The sequence below is a fragment of the Mustelus asterias genome, chromosome 12 (assembly GCF_964213995.1).
Source record: "Mustelus asterias chromosome 12, sMusAst1.hap1.1, whole genome shotgun sequence".
NCBI classification, from domain to species: domain Eukaryota; kingdom Metazoa; phylum Chordata; class Chondrichthyes; order Carcharhiniformes; family Triakidae; genus Mustelus; species Mustelus asterias.
The window spans coordinates 78,386,618-78,413,988 of NC_135812.1; the positions used below are offsets into that span (position 1 = coordinate 78,386,618).

The 27,371-nt window shown below is 44.9% G+C and overlaps 1 protein-coding gene across 7 annotated transcripts in view; it reads right to left on the bottom strand.

Annotated features, from left to right (window-relative positions):
• Positions 1-1,381: 1,381 nt before the first annotated feature.
• The window catches only part of LOC144501608 (hexosaminidase D-like), a 39,812-nt gene continuing 13,822 nt past the window's right edge, over positions 1,382-27,371 (bottom strand). For 3 of the 7 annotated variants that reach the window (XM_078225476.1, XM_078225478.1, XM_078225477.1), the window contains exons 8-14: positions 17,973-18,044; positions 15,181-15,382; positions 14,192-14,274; positions 11,068-11,143; positions 9,402-9,503; positions 3,810-3,899; positions 3,436-3,665 (exon numbers count right to left, since the gene is read on the bottom strand). In XM_078225476.1, coding sequence (XP_078081602.1) covers positions 3,491-3,665; positions 3,810-3,899; positions 9,402-9,503; positions 11,068-11,143; positions 14,192-14,274; positions 15,181-15,382; positions 17,973-18,044 — 800 coding nt within the window. In that variant the 3' untranslated portion in view covers positions 3,436-3,490. Of the gene's footprint in view, positions 3,666-3,809; positions 3,900-9,401; positions 9,504-11,067; positions 11,144-14,191; positions 14,275-15,180; positions 15,383-17,972; positions 18,045-27,371 lie in introns of all 7 variants that reach the window. The other 4 variants (XM_078225480.1, XM_078225482.1, XM_078225481.1 and 1 more) reach the window with 4 other exon arrangements.

Below are 27,371 nucleotides of genomic sequence, written 5' to 3' on the forward strand. Positions count from 1 at the left end.
TTTTTGCTACCAAAGTGGATAACCTCACATTTATCCACATTCTACAGCACTTTCCCACTCACTCAGCTTGTCCAAATCATATTGGAGCACCTCTGCATCCTCCTCGTAACTCACCCTCCCACCCAGCTTTTGTGTTATCTATCTGAGTTTGTTTATTTGGTTTGACCTAAAAAGAGGGCAAATTTGGAGATATTACATTTGGTTCCCTCATCTAAATCATTTATATTGTGAATTGCTGGGGTCTTAGCACCAATCCCTGCAGCACCCCGCTAGTCACTGCCTGCATTTGGAAAATGACCCATTTATTCCTACTTTGTTTTCTGTCTGCCAACCAGTTTTCTATCCATCACAATATACTACCCCCAATCCTGGGTTTTAAATTTACACGCTAATCTCTTATGTGGGACTTTGTCGAAAGGCCAAATAAACCGCATCCACTGGCTCCCTCTCATCTAGTTACATCTTTAAAGTGTTCCAGTAGATTTGTCGAGCATGATTTCCCTTTCGTAAATCCATGCTGACTCTGTCTGCTGCTACCACTGTTTACCAAGTGCTTTGCTAAAAAATAGCACTGATTTCAGTATATAATGGGCTGGATTCTCTGCCCTTGCCTGCAGTTGGGAATCTCTGGTCCCAGTGCAGTGAACAGAGTTTTGGCTGAGTGTCAAGTTATCCGTTCTTGCTGACCGTAGCAGCAGGGTGTGAATGGCCAGAGAATTCTGGCCAATATGTACTGAAATCAGTGTGTGGGGCACTAATTTTCATTTTATGGAAGCTGCTTGTTCTGTTAATGGCCAACATTATGTCCCCAACCCAACCCACTGTTTATCTCATCCATCTCCACACACAATTCCCAGTCCTTCTCCCATCCTTTCTCCTCTCTGCTTCCTTTTGTTGGGACCAGTTAAGCGCTTCCCACAATTGACTCAATATTATATTTCATCTTGACTCCCTATTTGCGATGACATGAAAGATTGTTCATTTTAAAGCAATAATCCAACATAATTAGGTTATCTATATGTACAATAAGTCTCAACACCAAGTTAAAGTCCAACAGGTTTATTTGGAATCACGAGCTTTCTGAGCGCTACTCCACTCCATCTGAGGAAGGAGCAGCGCTCCGAAAGCTCATGATTCCAAATAAACCTGTTGGACTTTAACCTGGAGCTGAGACTTATTACTGCGCCCATCCCAGTCCAATGTCGGCATCTCCACATATCTATATGTAGGTTATGTTACTGGTTAGCATAGTGCAGAATAGTGGCTGCACAGTTTAATCTGTACCTTTTACTCTGCATCCATCAATCACTATTCATCTTCAGAATCAGGCTTGTTCTCCGGCATATAATTCAAATGACAAGCCAATTACAATTGTCATTTAAAGCAAATTATGTTTAATGACACAATTTTTCAAGCCTAGATGAGATTCCAGTTTTAGAAACAGTGTGCATGAAATCAATGAGAATTTAGAATCCTGGAATTGCCTATTCAACATCAACAATCATAAGGACTGCAGTGGTTTGAGATGGTTCCACCAGGAGCACTACCTTCCCAGGGCAACAACAGCAGCCTCTGCATCATCACCCATATACAGCCAACAATTAAAAAATACATTGTGGCGGAATACAGGATGGAGACATAGGTACACACTTGTGGCACCTCATGCCAGGTTCCAAAACTGCTCTGTATGACTTTGCAGAGGAGTCCAGGTGTCTTATTCTAGGAAAAACATTTCTTATGCACCTCCCACCAGCCATTTTCACAATGAAAAATGCCTTGTCAGAACATCTACGTGTGCATTTGGCAACAAAATGGGACCTGGGTTCGGTTCCTGGCTTGGGTCACTGTCCGTGTGGAGTGTGCATGTTCTCCTTGTGTCTGCGTGGGTTTCCCTCCGGGTGCTCCGGTTTCCCCCCTCAGTCCGAAAGATGTGCTGGTTAGGTGCATCGGCTATGCTACATTTTCCCTCAGTGTACCTGAACAGGCGCCAGGGTGTGGCGACTAGGGGATTTTCACAGTAACTGCATTGCAGTGTTAAGATAAGCTGACTTGTGACACTAATAAATAAACCCCCAAAAAATGTAACATACAGAAATGACCTGATGAAAGATGGGACAATACTGGAAGCATACATCAGGATAATAAATTAGGTTTTTGATTTAGTATAAGAATAAATGATGATCTGTGAATGTTAAGTGTATATTTAGTATCCCCGGCTATCACCATTTTGCTTCTGCCAGCCTTTTAGGCAAATGCCTTTGAGGCATATCCACTCTATACTGCTATAACTTTATAATCCCAGAAAATTCCTTTGATCTTTTATCTGTCATTTTCACACAAAATACAAACTTTTCAGATATCCCAATATTTGAATTACTGTACTTGTGCAAAATAATTTGTACTGTTGAAAATGGTCACCCTTCAGATGACAAGAATGATTTGCGGTGATGAAATAGAATTTCATTGTTGAGGCAGGCGATGGAAATGTAAGGAAACTATTTAGTCCAATAAACTGCATTCGACCAATTTATTCGTTCACATTTGGTTTTCACCATTAACGTTTTGTTTTGAATATCCGGAGGAAACCAACACAGACAGTGACCCAAGCTGGGAATTGAACCTGGGTCCCTGGTGCCGTAAGATAGCAGTGCTAACCACTGTACCTCCACCATTTGTTATGGAAGGGTGGAGCATGCTTGAAAAGCCAAATGGACCACTACTGCTTTTTTTAAATGTTCTTTGAGACAACCAATTTGCTCCAAGCACACAACAGTCTGTGATGCTGGGAGCAGCTGCTGCTGTATCAGAATCAAATTGTGGAGCGGCAGTGATCATAGTATTAACCATTATAGAGTCATAGAGTTTTACAGCATGGAAACAGGCCTTTCGGCCCAACTTGTCCATGCCACCCTTTTTTTAAAAACCCCTAAGCTAGTCCCAATTGCCCGCATTTGGCCCATATCCCTCTATACCCATCTTACCCATGTAACTGTCTAAACGCTTTTTAAAAGATAAAATTGTACCCGCCTCTACTACTACTTCTGGCAGCTTATTCCAGACACCACCCTGAGTGTGAAAACATCGTCCCTCTGGACACTTGTATCTCTCCCCTCTCACCTTATGCAGGAACCCCCACTACAGGAGATGAAATAGCTAGAGTAAACTGAACACAGAGGGCGGGATTCTCCAATCTCGTCCGTGGTGGGACCCGTGGCGAGGAAAATCTAGCATCCAGCCAAAACTACAGTTACTGTTAGTGGCACCAGCCACTTCCGAGGACGGAAGATTTTGACCAGTGTATCTGGATGGATTGGGCTTGATGAACTAAATGCCTCGCCCTCAATTCATGCTAAATCTCTCTCTCTCTCTCATTAATTACCATGTAGCTGGATTTACCTTGAATGAAGCTATCATAAATTAGCAAGGTCATGTTTTCAAATTAAACACTTCAACATTAGGTTCTTAAAAAGCACTTCATTTAATTGTGTTTTTATTTGAAGTCCCCTGATGCCAAAGCTTCATCCATATCTTGTACAAAGTGTTGCAACCTTGTCAAGGTTGGGTTGACGTGTTCTTCTCTCCACTCTTCCACAGTATCTGGATCGTAGATTTTTTCCAGTGCTGTACTCAGCTCAAATACAGCGGCCTCCCAGTTTGCATGGACACTGAAAGAGGGTCATTAGCCATTATTACTCAATCATAGTAATCGTCTTAATATCAGATAGTCAATTGATTTTAGATCCAGTCTAAATAGTCAACATTCGAGCTTTTTGGTGCATATGGATGATACAAATATAGTGCCAACGTACCTTCTGACCTCTCCTTCAAAATGTCGAAGCATAATTGGGTGAACAAACTTCCTTTTTCTGTGGTAGTTACTGAACCATCCTTTTATGTACCTAATTAGGAAGAAGTGAGAAGATTGAATGGTATTTTGTACGTTTTATTAAGTTTCACCGCAGTATTACATTTTCTAAAACAAAAGAACTTGCAATTTTACACCATGTTCACATCGTGAAGTGGTTTCAGAGTGTTTCATAGACAATGAGATATTTTTGATGTGTTGTCATCATTGTTAAGTGGACCGCAGTGGTAGCTGCATTGTGCAAAGCGGTTTCCACAAACAGAAATGAGCTAAATGACTGGATAATCTGTTAAATGTTATCAGGAGACCTGATCCGGTCCACTATGTCTTCAGGTAGTTCAGGAGATTTTACATTTATCTAAACAGGCACAGGGGGCCTCAGCTCAGTGTCTGATCCAAAAGACAATGTAGCACGCCTTCAGTTCTGCTCAGATGCACTCGCACTGATAGAGGTCCCATTGAAGCACATCCAAAGAACAAAGAAAATTACAGCACAGGAACAGGCCCTTCGGCCCTCCAAGCCTGCACCGACCATGCTATCCGACTGAACTAAAACCCTCTACCCTTCCAGCAATCATATCCCTCTATTCCCATCCTATTCATGTGTTTGTCCAGACGCCCCTTAAAACTCACTATCGTATCTGCTTCCACTACCTCCCCCAGCATCCACCACCCTCTGTGTAAAAAACTTGCCTCGTACATCTCCTTTAAACCTTGCCCCTCACACCTTAAACCTATGCCCCCTAGTAATTGACTCTTCCACCGAGAAAAAGCTTCTGACTATCCACTCCGTCCATGCCTCTCAGAATCTTGTAGACTTCTATCAGGTAGCTCCTCAACCTCCGTTGTTCCAGTGAGAACAAACCAAGTTTCTCCAACCTCTCCTCATAGCTAATGCCCTCCATACCAGGCAACATTCTGGTAAATCTTTTCTGTACCCTCTTCAAAGCCTCCACATCCTTCTGGTAGTATGGCGACCAGAATTGAACACTATATTCCAAATGCGGCCTAACTAAGGTTCTACAAAACTGCAACATGACTTGCCAATTTTTAAACTCAATGCCCCGGCCGATGTAGGCAAGCATGCCGTATGCCTTCTTGACTACCTTCTCCATTTGCACTGCCACTTTCAGTGACCTGTGTACTTGTACAGCCAGATCCCTCTGCCTATCAATACTCTAAAGGGTTCTGCCATTTACTGTATTTTTCCTATCTGTATTAGACCTTCCAAAATGCATTACCTCACATTTGTCTGGATTACACTCCATCTGCCATCTCCACCCAAGCCTCCAACCGATCTCTATCCCGCTGTACCCTCTGATGGTTCTCATCGCTATCCGCAAATCCACCAACATTTGTGTCGTCTGCAATCTTACTAATCAATCCAGTTACATTTTCCTCCAAATCATTTATATAGATTATAAACAGCAATGGTCCCAGCACTGATCCCTGAGGAATGCCACTTGTCACAGCCCTCCATTCAGAAACACACCCTTCCACTGCTGCCCTCTGTCTTCTATGACCAAGTAAGAAGTCTTACAACACCAGGTTAAAGTCCAACAGGTTTATTTGGTAGCAAAAGCCACTAGCTTTCGGAACAGGCTGTTCCTTCATAAGGTGGGTGGGAGATCTATGACCAAGTCAGTTCTGTATCCACCTTGCCAGCTCACCTCTGATCCCATGTGACTTCACCTTTTGCACCAGTCTGCCATGAGGGACCTTGTCAAGGCCTTACTGAAGTCCATGTAGACAATGTCCACAGCCCTACCCTCATCAATCATCTTTGTCACTTCCTTGAACAACTTGATCAAGTTAGTGAGACATGATTTCCCCTTCACAAAAGCATGTTGTCTCTCGCTAATACGTCCACTTATTTCCAAGTGGGAGTAAATCCTGTCTCACAGAATCCTCTCCGATAATTTCCCTACCACTGACGTAAGGCTCACCGGCCTGTAATTACCTGGATTATTCTTACTACCCTTCCTAAACATTGACTATTCTCCAATCCTCTGGGATTTCCCCTGTATGTGGAGATGCCGGCGTTGGACTGAGGTAAACACAGTAAGAAGTTTAACAACACCAGGTTAAAGTCCAACAGGTTTATTTGGTAGCAAAAGCCACAAGCTTTCGGAGCCTTAAACTCCTTCTTCAGGTGAGTGGGAATTCTGTTCACAAACAGGGCATATAAAGACACAAACTCAATTTACAGAATAATGGTTGGAATGCAAATACTTACAGCTAATCAAGTCTTAAAGGTACAAACAATGTGAGTGGAGAGAACATTACGACAGGTTAAAGACATGTGTATTGTCTCCAGACAGGACAGCCTGAGACTCTGCAAGTCCAGGCAAGCTGTGGGGATTACAATATCCCGGTTGAGGCTGTCCTCATGTGTGCGGAACTTGGCTATCTCTGCGCCGTTGTGTGTCGTGAAGGCCGCCTTGGAGAACGCTTACCCGAATATCAGAGGCCGAATGCCCGTGACCGCTGAAGTGCTCCCCAACAGGAAGAGAACAGTCTTGCCTGGTGATTGTCGAGCGGTGTTCATTCATCCGTTGTCGCAGCGTCTGCATGGTTTCCCCAATGTACCATGCCTCGGGACATCCTTTCCTGCAGCGTACCAGGTAGAAAATGTTGGCCAACGTTGTCTACCTGATACGCTGCAGGAAAGGATGTCCCGAGGCATGGTACATTGGGGAAACCATGCAGACGCTGCGACAACGGATGAATGAACACCGCTCGACAATCACCAGGCAAGACTGTTCTCTTCCTGTTGGGGAGCACTTCAGCGGTCACGGTGATTCGGCCTCTGATATTTGGGTAAGCGTTCTCCAAGGCGGCCTTCACGACACACGACGGCGCAGAGTCGCTGAGCAGAAACTGATAGCCAAGTTCCGCACACATGAGGAAGGCCTCAACCGGGATATTGGGTTCATGTCACACTATCTGTAATCCCCACAGCTTGCCTGGACTTGCAGAGTCTCACTGGTTGTCCTGTCTGGAGACAATACACATCTCTTTAACCTGTCTTAATGCTCTCTCCACTCACATTGTTTGTACCTTTAAGATTTGATTAGCTGTAAGTATACGCATTCCAACCATTATTCTGTAAATTGAGTTTGTGTCTTTATATGCCCTGTTTGTGAACAGAATTCCCACTCACCTGAAGAAGGAGCTTAAGGCTCCGAAAGCTTGTGGCTTTTGCTACCAAATAAACCTGTTGGACTTTAACCTGGTGTTGTTAAACTTCTTACTGTGATCTCCCCTGTAGCCAGTGAGGATACAAATATTTCTCTCAAGGCCCCAACAGTTTCCACCCTTGCCTCTCTCAGTGTTTTGGGATATATCCCATCAGGCCCTGGGGACTTGTCTACCTTAATGTTTCTCAAGAACCCCAATACCTCCACCTTTTTGATCTCAAACTATCTACACACCCTTTCCCAGATTCATCATCCACCAACTCCTCTTTGGTGAATATTGACGCAAAGTATTAATTTAATACCTCGCTCATTTCCTCTGGCTCCATGCATAGATTCCCTCCCCTGTCCTTGAGTGGGCCAACCCTCTCCCTGGCTACCCTCTTGCTCTTTAAAAGCCTTGGGATTTTCCTTAATCCTGCTGGCTATTGGTAATATCTGGGTATTATTTCCATGTTCACTGGTGTCACAATTTTTCAAATTGTTACCAACTGATATCAAGATAAAATGGCTGAAATTGTCCAATGATGAATATGTGCCTTTAACTGTGTACACTACTTGAAACGTCTGCCTTATAGCTCAGCGATAATGTTTGGTATGGTTAATGCCTGGCAATTGGTGATTAATGAAAGCAATAAACTTAACGTTATGCAAAAATATAGGCCACGCTGAAGTCATTATTAAAGTTACATTATTAAATAGAATCATAGAATCCCTACAGTGCAGAAGGCGGCCGATCAGCCCATCGAGCTTGCATCAACAACAATCCCCCCCAGGCCCTATCCCTGCAACCCCATGTATTTTACCCTGCTAATCCCTCCGACACGAAGGGGCAATTCGCCATGGCCAATCCACCTAACCTGCACATCTTTGGATTGAGAGGGGAAACCAGAGCACCCGGAGGAAACCCACGCAGACATGGGGAGAATGTGCAAACTCCACATACACAGCCACCCGAGGCAGGAATTGAACCTTGGTCCCTGGTGCTGTGAGACAGCAGTGCTAACCATTGTAGCCCTGCAATTCATATTTAGGGTATAATAACCATAACATCAAATTTTCAAAAGGCAAATTGTGAAATGAAGTGGAAAGAACTGCAGAAATAAAAGAACAGGCTTTCTCACTGTAGTTAACTTAATACTCTTCAGTAGATTAATTTCTGTGTTAAAATAATGCCAACTGGAAAATATGACTATAAAAGACTACCATGTACGCAGAGATGGCATTGCATTGTTGAGCAAAGTAACAGGAGCTTTAAATAGGTTCATGCTTTCATAGAACCAGTAGAAAGGGGAATTTCACGTTATGTATTAACATGTTTATTTTAGTGTCACAAATATGTTGCACCTTTTTGCTGTCACACGTCACTTGGAGGAGCACAAACTGTCATCACAAATACATAGGCCGGATTTTGCACTTGCCAGACGTGGATGGGTACACGTAATTAAATGTTGTGGTTCCGCTGTATTTCATATGGCTTATCCAGACTGAATGCTCAGCAGTTGGGTCATCGTTCAGACTCCAGCCTCCACTACTGTACGGTCAGTCACAGAAGACCTTGGGAAACATTTTGCAAGCAGGATCTGTGATAATTGCTCTTGGAGCGAAGCTACACCTAAACTGTGGGAACAGCTTTCAATATTTCTTTTCTTTAAAAAATGGCAGATTCTTAAGGCAGCTTGATGGCTACGTTTTCCCGATACCTGCCGCCACAAGTCTGATGCAATGCACCAGGAGAGGTTTCAGACCCCATCTTTCGTAAGCACACAATCCCTGGGCCAGGAACCTGGTTTGGGTCAGGGACAAAGATGTGTGGGTTAGGTGGATTGGTCATGCTAAATTGCCCCATAGTGTCAGGGGGACTAGTTTGGGTAAATATTTGGAGTTATGGGGATAGGGTCTGGGTGGGATTGTGGTCGGTGCAGACTCGATGGGCCGAATAACCTCCTTCAGCACTGCAGGGATTCTATGATTCAATGACAGTGGATAGAAGTTCCACCTCCTCAAATAGGCCTGAAAACCCAAGCCTTAAAGTGTGCAGGGAAATAGAATTCAAATAGAGTCCAAAGATGTGCAGGTCGGGTGGATCGGCCATGCTAAATTGCCCCTTAGTGTGCCTAGATGTGTAGGTTAGGGGGATTAGTATGGTAAATATATAGGGTTACGGATCTGGGTGAGATACTGTATCGGAGAGAGTCGGTGCCGGTTCGATGGGCCGAATGGCCTGTTTCTGCACTGTAGGGATTCTATGATTGAACACTTTGCACTTTTTCTGTCAATGTGTTATCTGCCAACATGTATGAAATTTAATAAAACAATCAAAAAGGTACAGCTCTTACATGTTTTCTTCGAGAAGTTTATCAGCAGACTCCTGAAAGGTGATTATCTGAGTTACACGGTTGAATATATCACTGCCTGGAAAATTGCCAGCATCTTCACTGCTGAAAAAGAAATACATTACCTTCCACTTAATTTAACCTTTTAACTGTCATCTCATTTTTTCCAAGTCCTAATTCTTTCCAATAAACCTGTCCTCATTTTATGATTTTATTTAACATTACATTTTATTGACATGATGTAGCAAGATAATTACCAAAGATTTTGACAGTTTAATGGTCAGTTATTGCAAGGCGGTCAGTTATAAAAATGCTGAAAGAAATCGATCAACCTCATTGGAGTGAAAGCTATTATTGCATCTTTGTTCATTGGTAAACTGCAGCATTAAATGTCCTTTATATTTTAGGCTGAATTTCATGCAGTGCAAATGGTCCCTGCAGCCCCTGGCTAAAAGGTCAGTGGGGGGGGGGGGGGGGGGGAGGGGGAGCGTGGGGTAGACCACCCAGCAGAAGAACAGCTGTTCTGCAGATGTTTAATGGCTGACTGGCCATTAGTAGATTTGAGGTGGCACATCCACCCGTCAGGGACAGGACGCCCCATCTCAGAGAGCTGTCAGTCCATCAGAGGCTGTTAGCTCTCCAGTAGTGGCAGGGTCAGTGTTCCTGGTGGCATGCTGGTACTGTTTCAATGCTGGAGGAGCACTGTGCTTGTTTGCAAATTCCTGAGGGTTATTGGGGGTTAAGGCGGGTATATGAACGGCCATGGGGGCGCGCGGGGGGGGGGGCAGCCAGGGAATGGTACACCTTGTGGGAGGGGCCTCTGATGATCCCAGGGAACCCGTTAAGGAGGAACCCTCAACTCTTGCCCACTCTAACCCGGGAAATCAGCTAGGCTGGCCACCTGGTATGGGCCACTCTAGTTGCTGGTTCAATCCTAGCGGGCGACGCAGTGGCATAATGGTTAGCACTGCTGCCTCACACCAGGTTTGATTCCCAGCTTGGGTCACTATCTGTGCAGAGTCTGCACGTTCTCCCCGTGTCTGCATGGGTTTCCTCCCACAGTGCATCCAAATATCTTTAGCTGTGTGATAGTTCTGAACCGGAGTTTTGCTGAAAAAAAAGAGACATGCCATCAAAGCTTTTTGCCTTGCACTCATCAACACGGCTCATAAGAAATTATCAACAGTAATGGGAAAACAACAATTTATACTGCATAAGAGAGTGCTGATTGGTGGAAGCATTGCCGTGGGAATGCAGCATGGGACAGTTAACTGCCCAGACCTGTTCAAATTAAAACCGGGCAGTTCAACTCTGGTCAAGGCAATTCCCTGAGGAATGAACCAGGGAATCTCTGTTCTCTCTAAGCTTTAGCTTAATGAAAAAGGTGCAACGTGTGGGCATGTTCCTTCTGTTTGCAAAGTACAGAAGCTATTGCGTGAATTTTCTTACATGTCGTTCCTGTAACAGATGCCTGAACACAAACAAATCCAAACAGACCAGAGCAACAATAAACTCTTGCGGATTTAATTGGAAACACAAAGTGGAAGAAATTCAGATAGATCTTCAATGAATCATAGTTTCCTCTAACAATTTAATTTTTCAAATTTTTTTGTGCATTTGAAATGCAAGAAGGCAGATAATATCCCAATGAAATCTGTTAACCAGTTACCTTGGAAAGTTAATCTTGAATGCTTTAAATCCAAGACAGTTTTTCACAAAGTTCTCTTCCTTTTCAGAAAACATACCTAATTGGAAACATGCAAAATATCATTTATTAAAAGCTGGAGTAACAACAATTCTTGTCCTAAAACTTTGAAATTTGAGTCTGCCTTTATTCCATAAATATTGGATTCTCTTAAAGCTCATTTTAGTCGAACAATTAGGGTATATCAAAAAACTTCCATATGTATCCACTCAAAAGCAAGAGCAGAGAATTTTTAATTTTGTCCATAATTGGTTCTAGTTCTGCACGGACTTCATTTTGGGCTCAAGCTCATAAGTGCATTTATATATTATATTCCTCCCACACTTGATGAACTTTAAACTTTAAAGTGGTACACAAAAATCAAACAACCCTGCTTTTGGATAGGAGAGAATGTGATATATGGGGTGATCTCACCAAAAATATTCTAAGTGCCAAACGAGTGTGGAAACGGGAGAGTTTCAGATCCATTTTCCTGGCGTGAGAAAAAAAATAAAATCTTATGACATTTAGAAAAAAAAGAGGTGAGGTATGATTCTCACTTGTAGGGGGAGTGGACAGAGTCTATTCATGCCGGGATGCCGGCTGCTGACTACTAAAGGGTACTACTGCGCATGCACCCTGATCTCCCATTGCACGACTTACAAGAGAACATAGTGCATTGGGAGGTTGTCACTCCCCCGCACATCGCCCCCCCCCAATATCGGGGCCCCCCCTCAGCTAATCACCACCCTCGTTCACCACCCACCCAACGAGCTGGTAAGATCACCCCCATGAATGCTATGACAAATGCTATTTGTTTGGATATTAAAATGGTTGATCATCAACTGTGTGGATGCTGACAGTCAGGGGCTTTCAGTCCTTGCACTTTTCCCCCCAATTAGCCTATATTCAAACTCTGTAGCAGCACTCACAGACTGGAGCAATGCAGTTTATTTTTCGTTCATCTAATTATACTCCAAATATTGTCAGTTAATTGTTACTTTAAAACTAAAGGCAAAAGTTTAGGGGCATCTTCCCACAGTGTGGATAAAGTCCAAATAAATGGTTAGAAATCATGGGATAAGCTTAGCATCACTCATTGTAAGCAGCCTGAATTTTAAATTCCATCAGGGCTGGAAAATAGCTTCTGCAACATTCCCCTGCGCACAGACATTCATCTATGTTCACTGGCAAATTGCAACCATCATTTATAATTTCTAGCACTTTACTGAAAAGTCCTTTGTTCTTCTTTAAACTTTAAAGAAGTTTAGTAATGGGAGCATTAAAACACATGTCAGTAGCTTTGGATTTGTGTCTGCACATGTTAGTTATCTGCTTTAGTTTGAATTCTCAAGCAGAGTCGAAGCAAACTTAAAAAAAGCACTTCTAAAATAGCGGATTTAATTGGGATATATGTATGTTTATCATGCTAGGAAGAGAAAACCTGGACTCTGGTAAGAAGAGAGGTTGTTTAAAATGGAAGTTATTCATTAAAAAGGAGTAAAAATCATTTAACATTGGTAGTTGATTGCCATTTATTGTATAAGTGGGCAATACTAATTGAGTAAATAGCCAAAGGGATCTTAATAGGAAGGAAAAGTTGTGGAACTTAAATCGTTGCTCAGATATAATTTAATACATTCTCTTCCTTGTGATAAATTCTTCCCACCCTCACTGCTGCTATACATATCCACCTAAAACTTGAGAAGGTGAGGAAGTCCTACCAGTGCTAAGTTATAAATGCCTAGTTTATGGTGATGACTTCTGTATGAATTATTTCCACTTGCAAAGTGGCCACGATAGAGGAAATGGCATTTGCGATTAGTAAGACTGGCGTTGCTTATAACTCTATATTTAAATGTGTATTGAATGCCAAGAACATGCAGTAGACAGGATCCACAGCCCATGCCCAGAACACAGAGAATGTAGCCCAAAGATTTTGAGGTTTATTTATTAGTGTCACAAATAAGCTTACATTAACACTGTAATGAAGTTACAGTGAAAATCCCCTCGTCACCGCACTTCGGCGGTGCCTGTTCGGGTACACTGAGGGAGAATGCAGAATGGCTAATGCATCTAACCAGCACATCTTTCAGACTGTGGGAAGAAACCGGAGCACCCGGAGGAAACCCACGCAGACGCGGGGAGAACGTGCAGACTCTGCACAGACAGTGACCCAAGGCCGGAATTGAACTCGGGTCCCTGACGCCGTGAGGCAGCATTGCTAACCACTGTGCTACCCGTGAACAGTGCTTTACAAGAATGGTACGCACCCAAGTAGTTAATTCTAAACCAAGAACAAGGGATTAAATCAGATAGAATAGAGAACATAGAACATTACAGCGCAGTACAGGCCCTTCGGCCCTCGATGTTGCGCCGACCAGTGAAACCAATCTAAAGCCCCTCTAATCTACACGATTCCAATATCATCCATATGTTTATCCAATAACCATTTGAATGTTCTTAATGTTGACGAGTCCACTACTGCTGCAGGCAGGGCATTCCAGGCCCTTACTACTCTCTGAGTAAAGAACCTACCTCTAACATCTGTCCTATATCTCTCACCCCTCAATTTAAAGCTATGTCCCCTCGTGTTAGCCATCACCATCCGAGGAAAAAGACTCTCACTATCCACCCTATCTAATCCTCTGATCATCTTGTATGCCTCTATTAAGTCACCTCTTAACCTCCTTCTCTCCAACAAAAACAACCCCAAGTCCCTCAGCCTTTCCTCATACGATCTTCCCACCATACCAGGCAACATCCTTGTAAATCTCTTCTGCACCCTTTCCAACACTTCCACATCTTTCCGATAATGCAGCGACCAGAACTGTACGCAATACTCCAAGTGTGGCCGCACCAGAGTTCTGTACAGTTGCAGCATGACCTCATGGCTCCGAAACTCAATCCCTCTCCCAATAAAAGCTAACACACCAACAAATGGAGCACATCTCATTCCTAATGACCCATATTTGAAAATTTACCCTTGGTAAGCAACTCACGTCCAAGACAACTGCAAATCAGATACCAAAGTCATCACAATGTCATTGCGCAGAAAGCCAATGAAGTCCAAAACATCTTTAAGCACTTCAAATATAATATACCTTACCATTTTTCAGAGTTTGCAAACAGACTGCCAAGGATGGAATCCCCACAGGAAGAAGTTCACACAAAACGGAGAAATGATCATATCTTGCAAAACAAAACAACAAATAAAATGTTGACATAATTACTACCTAGATTATTGGTCTTCAATTTGTATGCACAGCTAGGGCTGAATGTAATCGCTCCATCCATCAGTTGGAGAGTTGGTGGCAGCACAGCTGTGGCCATACCTGGGGACCCCGAGGAGGTTAAATCCCAGTCAGCCACTTGTCTGCCGTTGAGGCTTTCATGATAAGGATCCCACCTCTGGCAGCTCTTCAGACCCTGCAAAGGTCACTGGGAATAGTGGCCACTGCTGGGACTGACCCAGGAAGGAGAACAAGGACGGATGCCCCCATTGTGTCCCCTAACATAATTTGGAAAGTTATAATCAATTTAAATGATGTATTTATTGGTCAACAGTACACTAATTTCATTAGCACCACATCCACAAACATCCACTCCCTCCACCACCGACGCTCAGTAGCAGCAGTGTATATTATCTACAAGTTGCATTGCAGAAATTCACCAAAGTTCCTTAGACAGCACCTTCCAAACCCACGACCACTTCCATCTAGAAGAACAAGGGCAGCAGATACATGGGAACACCACCACCTGCAAGTTCCCCTCCAAGTCACTCATTATTCTGACCTGGAAATATATCGCCGTTCCTTCACAGTCGCTTGGTCAAAATCTTGGAATTCCCTCCCTAACGGCATTGTGAGTCAACCCACAGCACGTGGACTGCAGCGATTCAAGAAGGCAGCTCAGCACCACCTTCTCAAGAGCAACTTGGGATGGGCAATAAATGCTGGCCAGCCAGCGACGTCCTTGTCCCATGAATGAATAAAAAAAAAACAGCTAATGAACCAATAAAAGAAAAGATGCAGAAAGACTGTGGTGTAAACATGGCAGTAACAGCGTATTTCTGAATGTTTCCCCTTCCTCACGTACCTTTGCCAACCAGTGAGTGCTATCCCGTGTAACTGGACGGAGTCCCTTGGCAGAGCTTCCGCTACCTTCAGCCACTGCAGGTGATTAGCTAAGTGATAGCTAATGGGTGTTAGAGACTGAGCCACCCCCGTGGCTCCTTTGAAAGCACTTGCAAACCAAAGATGGGAGAATCCAGTGCGCTGGTACTTTTGTATTAGAAGCACTAAATGAATAGAATCAGATTGACACATCATTTAGCATATATGGAAAAAATACTTTTCAAAATCTTTGTGTATCAATGTTACTGCTCAGCAATAGAGGCGAGGCTGTTCTCAGCCTATTGACAGGTAGTGTGAAAGACATCAATTTCAGATGCTGCTGAGCGACTGTCATTTTTAATTACAAATTAATTGTCATTAATAGGCATGCCGCCCGAAACCACGGGCAGGATTCTCCGATCTCGTTTACCCCATCTCCGCTGCCAGTGAGAACGGAGAATTTAGCGCTCAGCCAAAACTCCATTCACTGCAGCGGCACCAGAGAATCCCAGCCGTGGGCGAGGGCGGAGGTTTCCGTTTTTAAAGTCAATAACCGTGCACTGTTAAAATACATAAAATGTTAAAATATATGAAGCAACATGAAATCATTTTAGAAGCACACAATGAAAAAGTGTGTGAGAGGAGTAACACCAGAAAATATTTGAAATACTCAGCAGGTCCTGCAATATGGAGGATGTTCCCGATGGTGGGGGAGTTCAGAACCAGGGCTCAAAGTCTGAGGATACAGGGTAGGCCATTTAGGACGGAGGTAAAGAGACATTTCTTCACCCAAAGAGTGGTGAACTTGTGGAATTAGGGCGGCACGGTAGCACAGTGGTTAGCACTGCTGCTTCACAGCTCCAGGGTCCCGGGTTCGCTTCCCGGCTCGGGTCACTGTCTGTGTGGAGTTTGCACATTCTCCTCGTGTCTGCGTGGGTTTCCTCCGGGTGCTCCGGTTTCCTCCCACAGTCCAAAGATGTGCGGGTTAGGTTGATTGGCCAGGTTAAAAATTGCCCCTTAGAGTTCTGAGATGCGTAGGTTAGAGGGATTAGCGGGTAAATATGCGGGTGTAGGGCCTGGGTGGGATTGTGGTCGGTGCAGACTCGATGGGCCGAATGGCCTCCTTCTGCACTGTAGGGTTTCTATGGTTTCTATGGAATTCATTATCACAGGAAGTAGTTGATGCCAAAACATTGAATGTATTCAAGAGGTGGCTAGATATAGCACTTGGGCGAATGGGATCAAAAGTGGTGGGGAAAAAGCAGGATTAGGCTATTGAGTTGGACAATCAGCCATGATCATGATGAATGGTGGAGCAGGCTCGAAGGGCCAAATGGCCTCCTCCTGCTCCTATCTTCTATGTTTCTACATCTATAGAGAAAAAAAACAATTTCAGGCGCATTACCTTTCTTTGGAAGAGGGAAAGGCTAAAGATGGAACAGGTTTTAGGCAAGTACAGAGGTGGAGTTGGGAGCGAGTGAAGGAGGAACATTCTGTAATGGAAAGTAAGACAGATAAATGGGATTAAAAGGGACTATATCATTAACTCTGTTTTTCTCTCCAAAGATGCTGCTAAATATTTTTGGCATTTTCTGCTTTAATTCCAGCATCTGCTATACTTTGCTTATGAAAAGAGTGATTGCAGGAATATGCTGTAGAAATGGTTTGTAATCCTGGTGCAAAAACCCTGTGCAATATCTTTGTGAAGGCCTTTTTTCGAATGAATAATAAAATATATTCAAAAACACAAATAAATCTAACTATCCTAAATGAGTTCTGTTTTGATAAATTGTCATGACACACATTCTTACAAGAAATAATATTAAAAGAATGTCCTGTCTTACCTGATGCCTGACTTTGTCCAATTATAAATACAATTTACCAAGCTTATCTTTACCAAATTTTATATTCCCATTTTGATTGGCAGAATAGCTAATAATTCACTCATTACTCTCACCAATTTTTACTGATGCACCATAGAAAGCATCTTTTCCAGATGCATCACAACTTGGTATGGCTCCTGCTCTGAAAGACTGTAAGAAATTACAAAGGGTTGTGAATGTAGCCCAGTCCATCACACAAACCAGCCTCCTATCCATTGACTCTATCTACACTTATCGCTGCTTCAAAAAAGCAGTCAGCATAATCATGCACCCCGGACATTCTCTCTTCCACCTTCTTCCATTAGGAAAAAGATACAAAAGTCTGAGATCATGTACCAACCAACTCAAGAACAGCTTCTTCCCTGTTGCCATTACACTTTTGAATGGACCTACCTTATATTAAGCTGATCTTTCTCTACATCCTAGCTGTGATTGTAACACTACATTCTGCACCTTCTCCCCTATGTACTGTATGAACGGTATGCTTTGTTTGTATAGTGCGCAAGAAACAATGGGTGGGATTTTACAGTCTCGTTTGTCCCGAAACCGTAGAATCCTGCTCGAGGTCAATGGACCTTCCCATGCTCCGCCCCTCGCCTGTTCCGATTCCCGTGGCGGGCAGGGCGGTAAAATTCCAGCCAATATTTGTCACTGTATCCCAATACATGTGACAATAATAAATCAAATCAAATTCGCTTGAACTTAGAATTCAAATGTACAAATTTCCAAATTTTGAACTACTTCTGCCAAAATAAACATAACAATCTGCAAAAATGCAGAGTGCATGCCGCTCTGTTTAGTTGCTCGACACAAAAGGCCGAGAAATATTTGGTTAATTTTAAAATTGCTCTTACTACTTTATGGAGATTGAAAATAAAGCAAATGAACTTACTCATGTTATGCGTGTCAAGATTGGAATTATAATCCCAGATCATTGGTTGAACAAACTGACTCAACATGGATTCTAAAGGGAAATAAAAGGAAAAATGCTTCAATAAGATTTGCATCAGAAGACAAATGTAAAATAGTTTCCTAAAATGAAGTTCAAGTAAAAACAGATTTTCCTGCTTGTTTAAGAGGTTCGGATTAAACATGTCTCAGAACATAGAATTCCTACAGTGCAGAAGGAGGCCATTTGGCCCATTGAGTCCGCACCGACTCTCTGACAGAGCATCTTACCTAGGCCTATGCACCCCCCCCCTCGCCCTATCCCTGCAGCCCCACGCATTTACCATGGCTAATCCATCTAACCTACACATCTTGGAGACACTAATGGGCAATTTAGCATGGCAAATCTACCAAGTCTGCACATGTTTGGACTGTCGGAGGAAACCCACGCAGACACAGGCAGAACGTGCAAACTCCACACAGACACCCAAGGCTAGAATCAAACCTGGGTCCATGGCGCTGTGAGACATCGGTGCTAACCACTGTGCCATCGTGCCACATACAAGTAGAAATTTCATAAAATGTTGTTTACAAATTCTGAATTAACCCAATTTAAACAGCAGAATACGATTTTGACACTTTGATGATTCTGGCACACTAAATTTCTAAAGGAGGCCGGTTAGCTCAATAACAAGATGGTAGCGTGTGATTCAGAATGATGAGGTAGACCTGCGATCTGCTTCTTCGCCCTGCCCCAAGAGGGGATGGCAAAGGCAAACTTCCACACACAAACAGCTCAGGATGAAGCTTCGACAGACAATGAGCCATTGATCTGCCTTTGGGCAGTGTACAACTGACATGACATCTGGTAAAATGACATGAGATAGAGTACTTTGAGTACAATCAGAAAATTGTGCCCAAAGTTTATTTATTCATGTCACAAGTAGGCTTAATTAACACTGTAATGAAGTTACTGTGAAAATCCCCTACTCTTCACACTCCGTATCCTGTTCGGGTACACTGAGGGAGAATTTAGCATGACCAATGCACCTAACCAGCACGTCTTTCGGAATGTGGGAGGAAACCGGAGCAACCGGAGGAAACCCACGCAGACATGGGGAGGACGTGCAAACTCCACACAGACAGTAACCCAAGATTGGAATCAAACCCAAGTCATTGGCGCTGTGAGGCAGCTGTGCTAACCACTGAGCTGTGCAGGTTAGGCCTCAACTTCTGCCAAAAGTAATTTGCATAAGCACAACTGTAAAATGTCCCAAGAATCATCACAACTAAATGCAATTATTTATTTTGTTTCTTTCCATTTACAAAGCAACCCTTGATGTATTTAAGTATGGAATTGTGGGGTCATTTTATTATTGCAGTTGAAAATTGGTTTATCAGCAAAAAAATAAGCACTTTTAATAAGAGTAAGCAGTCCTACACGAGTGCAGTAACCTAAAATCACTGGAAAAAGCCACGTGGAACCCATTTAAAGGTTTAAATGGTGTACACTAGCCGTAAGACCATAAGATACAGGAGCAGAATTAGGCTATTGGCCCATCGAGTCTGCTCTGCCATTCAATCATGGCTGACATGATTCTCATCCCCATTCTCCTGCCTTCTCCTTGTAACTCTTGATCCCCTTATTGATGATCAAGAACTTATCTATCTCTGCCTTAAAGACACTCAATGACCTGGCCTCCACAGCCCTCTGTGACAATGAGTTCCACAGATTCACCACCCTCCGGCTGAAGAAATTCCTCCTCATCTCAATTTTAAAGGAGCATCCCGACACTCTGAGGTTGTGTCGAGTTCTAGTCTCTCCCACTAGTGGAAACACCCTCTCCACATCCGCTTTATCCAGGCCTCTCAGTATTCTGTAAGTTTCAATTAGATCCCCCCTCATCCTTCTAAACTCCATCGAGTATAGACCCAGACTCCTCAACCGCTCCTCATGTGACCAACCCTTCATAGCCAGTTTCTTCATAAATGAAATATTGTTTGATATGAAAAATTTGTGCCTACTTATTATTTATTGGTACTATTTGAATCTGTTTAATCAAAAGGATATAAAATTGGGATAGGTGAAATAATTTAGAAACTTGCAAAGCATGTATGTTCAGGAAAGGAAAGTTTTAACAAGTCGGGAGGTGGTGACTACACCCCAAAACTGGCTGGAAAACTATTGGGATACCCTGGGCCCAACTTTACCATCGTGTTGCGCCCGTTTTCAGGTGTGAAAACTTGATAAAGTCAGGCGTGAGGCGAGTAGTCATTTGCATGCGTTTAAATTGACTTAATGGGCTGCACACCCAACCTTACCGGCACTGCCCCCTTTACCACCGCGTTCGCCCATCCAGAATCGGCGTGAATCAGCCATGCTCTACAAAAGTCCGATTCAGGCGCTGCAGCTAGTGAGGAGGCAAGTGCTGAGAGTTGGGTGGCGGGTGGATGAGGGGATAAGGGGGTCAGTAATGTTGTGGGGGTGGGGCAATGTCCGTGGGGGCCAGGGGGAGGCATTTTCTGGCCCGGGAGCGATGAGGCAAGGGAACCACATTCTATCATTTTTTTTCTCTGCGCATGCGCATTTGGAGGCGCCGATCGGAGCTGCAGGATTTTGGGTGCATTTAGCCCCATCCACAGGTTTGTGCAGCGCGATTCGGACTCGCTGATATTTTTGCAGGCAGAGTGTGTATGGGGGCGCCTGAGAATGGGTCTAAAAGTCGGATCTGAAACAAGTTTCAAGTCCGCCCAGCACTTAGAATCAAAATGGTAAATATCAGCATCCCCTGAGGTGTGAAAGGTGCTGTCAGAGTACAAATCTATTTTTGCAGTAGAAACCTGCGCAAACATTGGTTTTGAATAAAAATAGACATTTCCCTGAAATTAAAAATACAGGAATGCAATTTCAGTTTGACTCTAAGCAGCTCAAACAAAGATTATCTAAGCACTGGGTTGGCTCCAAGTGCGTGTGTGTGAATTCTGATGGTATAAAAATATAAATCAGGCAGAGAACCAAATAGAAATAGCTCACAAAATATCCCAGATTGAAGATGCGAAAGTGATCCGGGCAAAAAATAGATATCACAGAAATACAGCACAACCTGTCAGTTAAAAGGCAATGGAAATCCTTCCAAAATAAAGAACGAGGAATGCTGTGGATCAGAGGCACTGTTTGGGTGGCACAGTGGTACAGTGGTCAGCACTACTGCCCCACAGCGCCAGGGACCTGAGTTCAATTCTGGCCTCAGTCACTGTCTGTGTGGAGTTTTCACATTCTCCCCTTCTCTGCGTGGGTTTCCTCCGGGTGCTCCGGTTTCCCCCCACAGTCCAAAGATGTGCGGGTTAAGTGGATTGGCCATGCTAAATTGGGGGATTAGCAGGGTAAATATGTGGGGTTGTGGGAATAGGGCCTGGGTGGGATTGTTGTTGGTACAGACTCGCAGGGCCAAATGGCTTCCTTCTGCACTGTAGGAATTCTATCAGACAAAGGTCAGCAGATACCCCAGGATATGAGAAAGTATTTCGCGACTGAAGATGCTCGCCGGAACTCTACCACATCGCCCGCCACAGAATTGGAGCGGGCGAGGGTCCGACAACGGAAATCTCCGTTGACCTCAGGCGGGAATTTCTGGTCTCACTTGAGTGAGGCCGTAAAATCCCACCCTACAATGTTAGGTTATGAAGACATTCACATGTATTTACATCCGTGTTATATTATAGTAGCAACGCATAGAACACCTCTGCAACACTTTTCATAGATTCATAGAAACCCTACAGTGCAGAAGGAGGCCATTCGGCCCATCGAGTCTGCACTGACCACAATCCCACCCAGGCCCTACCCCCACATATTTACCCGCTAATCCCTCTAACCTACGCATCTCAGGACTCTAAGGGGCAATTTTTAACCTGGCCAATCAACCTAACCCGCACATCTTTGGACTGTGGGAGGAAACCGGGGCACCCGGAGGAAACCCACGCAGACACGAGGAGAATGTGCAAACTCCACACAGACAGTGACCCGAGCCAGGAATCGAACCCGGGACCCTGGAGCTGTGAAGCAGCAGTGCTAACCACTGTGCTACCGTGCCGCCCCTTACTCAGACAAACTTACTCAGACAAAAGTTATGGCGTCAGAAATGATTGCTTGAAAGGTGTCAATTGCGACACACTGGTATCTGAGTCAGAAGTTTGTGGTTTTGAGTTTCCAGGGACTTGAACACAAAAGTCTGGCTGGCGCTGCAGTGGAATATTGAGAGGGTGCTGCACAGTCAGAGGTGCCATCATTTGGATGAAACATTAAAACTGAGGCTCCACCTGCCCCTTCAGGTGGATGATGTTATTCTGGAGAAGAGCAGGGCAGTTATGCCTGGTGTTCTGGCCAATATTAATCCCAGTAAGAAGTTTAACAACACCAGGTTAAAGTCCAACAGGTTTATTTGGTAGCAAAAGCCACACAAGCTTTCGAGGCTCTAAGCCCCTTCTTCAGGTGAGTGGGAATTCTGTTCACAAACAGAACTTATAAAGACACAGACTCAATTTACATGAATAATGGTTGGAATGCGAATACTTACAACTAATCCAGTCTTTAAGAAACAAAACAATGGGAGTGGAGAGAGCATCAAGACAGGCTAAAAAGATGTGTATTGTCTCCAGACAAGACAGCCAGTGAAACTCTGCAGGTCCACGCAACTGTGGGAGTTACAAATAGTGTGACATAAACCCAATATCCCGGTTGAGGCCGTCCTTGTGTGTGCGGAACTTGGCTATCAGTTTCTGCTCAGCGACTCTGCGCTGTCGTGTGTCGCGAAGGCCGCCTTGGAGAACGCTTACCCGAATATCAGAGGCCGAATGCCCGTGACCGCTGAAGTGCTCCCCAACAGGAAGAGAACAGTCTTGCCTGGTGATTGTTGAGCGGTGTTCATTCATCCGTTGTCGCAGCGTCTGCATAGTTTCCCCAATGTACCATGCCTCGGGACATCCTTTCTTGCAGCGTATCAGGTAGACAACGTTGGCCGAGTTGCAAGAGTATGTACCGTGTACCTGGTGGATGGTGTTCTCACGTGAGATGATGGCATCTGTGTCGATGATCCGGCACGTCTTGCAGAGGTTGCTGTGGCAGGGTTGTGTGGTGTCTTGGTCACTGTTCTCCTGAAGGCTGGGTAGTTTGCTGCGGACAATGGTCTGTTTGAGGTTGTGCGGTTGTTTGAAGGCAAGAAGTGGGGGTGTGGGGATGGCCTTGGCGAGATGTTCGTCTTCATCAATGACATGTTGAAGGCTCCGGAGGAGATGCCGTAGCTTCTCCGCTCCGGGGAAGTACTGGACAACGAAGGGTACTCTGTCCACTGTGTCCCGTGTTTGTCTTCTGAGGAGGTTGGTGCGGTTTTTCGCTGTGGCGCGTTGGAACTGTTGATCAATGAGTCTAGCGCCATATCCTGTTCTTATGAGGGCATCTTTCAGCGTCTGGAGGTGTCTGTTGCGATCCTCCTCATCCGAGCAGATCCTGTGTATTCGGAGGGCTTGTCCGTAGGGGATGGCTTCTTTAACGTGTTTAGGGTGGAAGCTGGAGAAGTGGAGCATCGTGAGGTTATCCGTGGGCTTGCGGTACAGTGAGGTGCTGAGGTGACCGTCCTTAATGGAGATGCGTGTGTCCAAGAATGCAACCGATTCCGGAGAGTAGTCTATGGTGAGCCTGATGGTGGGATGGAACTTGTTGATGTCATCATAGAGTTGTTTCAGTGATTGTTCACCATGAGTCCAAAGGAAGAAAATGTCATCGATGTATCTAGTGTATAGCATCGGTTGAAGGTCCCGTGCGGTGAAGAAGTCTTCTTCGAACCTGTGCATGAAGATGTTGGCATATTGAGGTGCAAATTTGGTCCCCATGGCTGTTCCGTGTGTCTGGATGAAGAACTGGTTGTTGAAGGTGAAGATATTGTGGTCCAGGATGAAGCGGATGAGATGTAAAATTGCATCTGGAAACTGGCAGTTGTTGGCGCTGAGCACTGAGGCTGTTGCAGCAATGCCATCGTCATGGGGGATGCTGGTGTAGAGTGCTGAGACATCCATTGTGACGAGGAGCGCTCCTGGTTCAACTGCTCCATGTGTGCCGAGTTTCTGTAGGAAGTCCGTCGTGTCGCGACAAACGCTGGGGGTTCTTTGTACAATGGGTTTCAGGATGCCCTCGACATAGCCGGAGAGGTTCTCGCACAGGGTCCCATTGCCCGATACGATGGGACGGCCGGGTGTGTTTGCCTTGTGTCCCATCGTATCGGGCAATGGGACCCTGTGCGAGAACCTCTCCGGCTATGTCGAGGGCATCCTGAAACCCATTGTACAAAGAACCCCCAGCTTTTGTCGCGACACGACGGACTTCCTACAGAAACTCGGCACACATGGAGCAGTTGAACCAGGAGCGCTCCTCGTCACAATGGATGTCTCAGCACTCTACACCAGCATCCCCCATGACGATGGCATTGCTGCAACGGCCTCAGTGCTCAGCGCCAACAACTGCCAGTTTCCAGATGCAATTTTACATCTCATCCGCTTCATCCTGGACCACAATATCTTCACCTTCAACAACCAGTTCTTCATCCAGACACACGGAACAGCCATGGGGACCAAATTTGCACCTCAATATGCCAACATCTTCATGCACAGGTTCGAAGAAGACTTCTTCACTGCACGGGACCTTCAACCGATGCTATACACTAGATACATCGATGACATTTTCTTCCTTTGGACTCATGGTGAACAATCACTGAAACAACTCTATGATGACATCAACAAGTTCCATCCCACCATCAGGCTCACCATAGACTACTCTCCGGAATCGGTTGCATTCTTGGACACGCGCATCTCCATTAAGGACGGTCACCTCAGCACCTCACTGTACCGCAAGCCCACGGATAACCTCACGATGCTCCACTTCTCCAGCTTCCACCCTAAACACGTTAAAGAAGCCATCCCCTACGGACAAGCCCTCCGAATACACAGGATCTGCTCGGATGAGGAGGATCGCAACAGACACCTCCAGACGCTGAAAGATGCCCTCATAAGAACAGGATATGGCGCTAGACTCATTGATCAACAGTTCCAACGCGCCACAGCGAAAAACCGCACCGACCTCCTCAGAAGACAAACACGGGACACAGTGGACAGAGTACCCTTCGTTGTCCAGTACTTCCCCGGAGCGGAGAAGCTACGGCATCTCCTCCGGAGCCTTCAACATGTCATTGATGAAGACGAACATCTCGCCAAGGCCATCCCCACACCCCCACTTCTTGCCTTCAAACAACCGCACAACCTCAAACAGACCATTGTCCGCAGCAAACTACCCAGCCTTCAGGAGAACAGTGACCAAGACACCACACAACCCTGCCACAGCAACCTCTGCAAGACGTGCCGGATCATCGACACAGATGCCATCATCTCACGTGAGAACACCATCCACCAGGTACACGGTACATACTCTTGCAACTCGGCCAACGTTGTCTACCTGATACGCTGCAAGAAAGGATGTCCCGAGGCATGGTACATTGGGGAAACTATGCAGACGCTGCGACAACGGATGAATGAACACCGCTCAACAATCACCAGGCAAGACTGTTCTCTTCCTGTTGGGGAGCACTTCAGCGGTCACGGGCATTCGGCCTCTGATATTCGGGTAAGCGTTCTCCAAGGCGGCCTTCGCGACACACGACAGCGCAGAGTCGCTGAGCAGAAACTGATAGCCAAGTTCCGCACACACAAGGACGGCCTCAACCGGGATATTGGGTTTATGTCACACTATTTGTAACTCCCACAGTTGCGTGGACCTGCAGAGTTTCACTGGCTGTCTTGTCTGGAGACAATACACATCTTTTTAGCCTGTCTTGATGCTCTCTCCACTCCCATTGTTTTGTTTCTTAAAGACTGGATTAGTTGTAAGTATTCGCATTCCAACCATTATTCATGTAAATTGAGTCTGTGTCTTTATAAGTTCTGTTTGTGAACAGAATTCCCACTCACCTGAAGAAGGGGCTTAGAGCCTCGAAAGCTTGTGTGGCTTTTGCTACCAAATAAACCTGTTGGACTTTAACCTGGTGTTGTTAAACTTCTTACTGTGTTTACCCCAGTCCAACGCCGGCATCTCCACATCAATATTAATCCCTCAGCTAACATCACAAACACATCTTGGTGTTCGTGGGAGTTTGTTGTGCACAATTTCACTGCCACACTTACAACAATGATTACACTTCAAAAATAAATAATTGGCTGTGAAGTGATTTGGGACATCCTGGGGTTGAGAAAGATACTATAGAAAGGCAAAGTCTTTCTCCTTTAAAGTTTTGAATGCGTGCAAAGCTGCAGCAAACATGCTCAAATGGTAATGACGGCGTATGGTTTGCACCTTGACAGTCAACTCAGTATTAAACGTCACCTGGGAGTTCGATTTAGCTCAGTTGGCTGGACAGCTGGTTAACGATGCAAAGTGACATCAACAGCGTGGGTTCAATTCCCATACCGGCTAAAGTTATTCACTGAATATCATAGAATCCGTACAGTGCAGAAAGAGGCCATTCAGCCCATCAAGACTGCACCAACAGCAATCCAATCCAGGCTCTATCCCCCTGGTCCCCCTGACACTAAGAGGCAATTTAGCATGGCCAATCAACCTAACCCGTACATCTTTGAAGTGTAGGAGAAACCCGGAGGAAACCCACGCAGACACAAGGAAAACGTGCAAACGCCACACAAGCAGTCAGCCGAGGCCAGAATTGAACCACGGTCCTAGCGCTGTGAGGCAGCAGCCCTGCCTTCTCAACCTTGCCCCTCGCCTGAGGTGTGGTGACCCTCAGGTTAAATCACCACCAGTCAGCTCTTCCCCTCAAAGAGGAGAAAAAGCAGATGGTCATCTGAGACTATGGCGACTTTAAACATCACTGGTATATCTCAGGAGGCCCACTCTGCATGGCACCTGCTGCAGGTGAAGACAGTGGGCTGAGAGGGTGTAGAATTGGCTGGCTCCTATTTTGTCTGGGCCCTCCTCTCAACCAGCTGTCTCTTCCAATGCCCCCTCACACAATCAGTCACTAAAGGTCCTGTCCTGAATCATTGTCTCCAGTTATCTGGGTCAATGTCTTCATATCTCACTTGCAATAGAGCTGGTGGTGTAAGTGCTAATGTCACTGGACGAGTAATGTTCTGGAGGCCTGGGTTCAAATCCCAACATGGCAGGTAGTGGAATTTGCACTCAATAGAAATCTGGATTAAAAGTCTAATGATGAACCATGAAATCATTGTCAAAAAAATCCACCTGGTTCATTAATGTTCTTTGGGTTGGGAAATCTACTGGCCTACATGTGGCTCTGGATCCACTGCAAAGTGGTTGACTCTTAACTGTTCTCTGAAATGGCCTAGC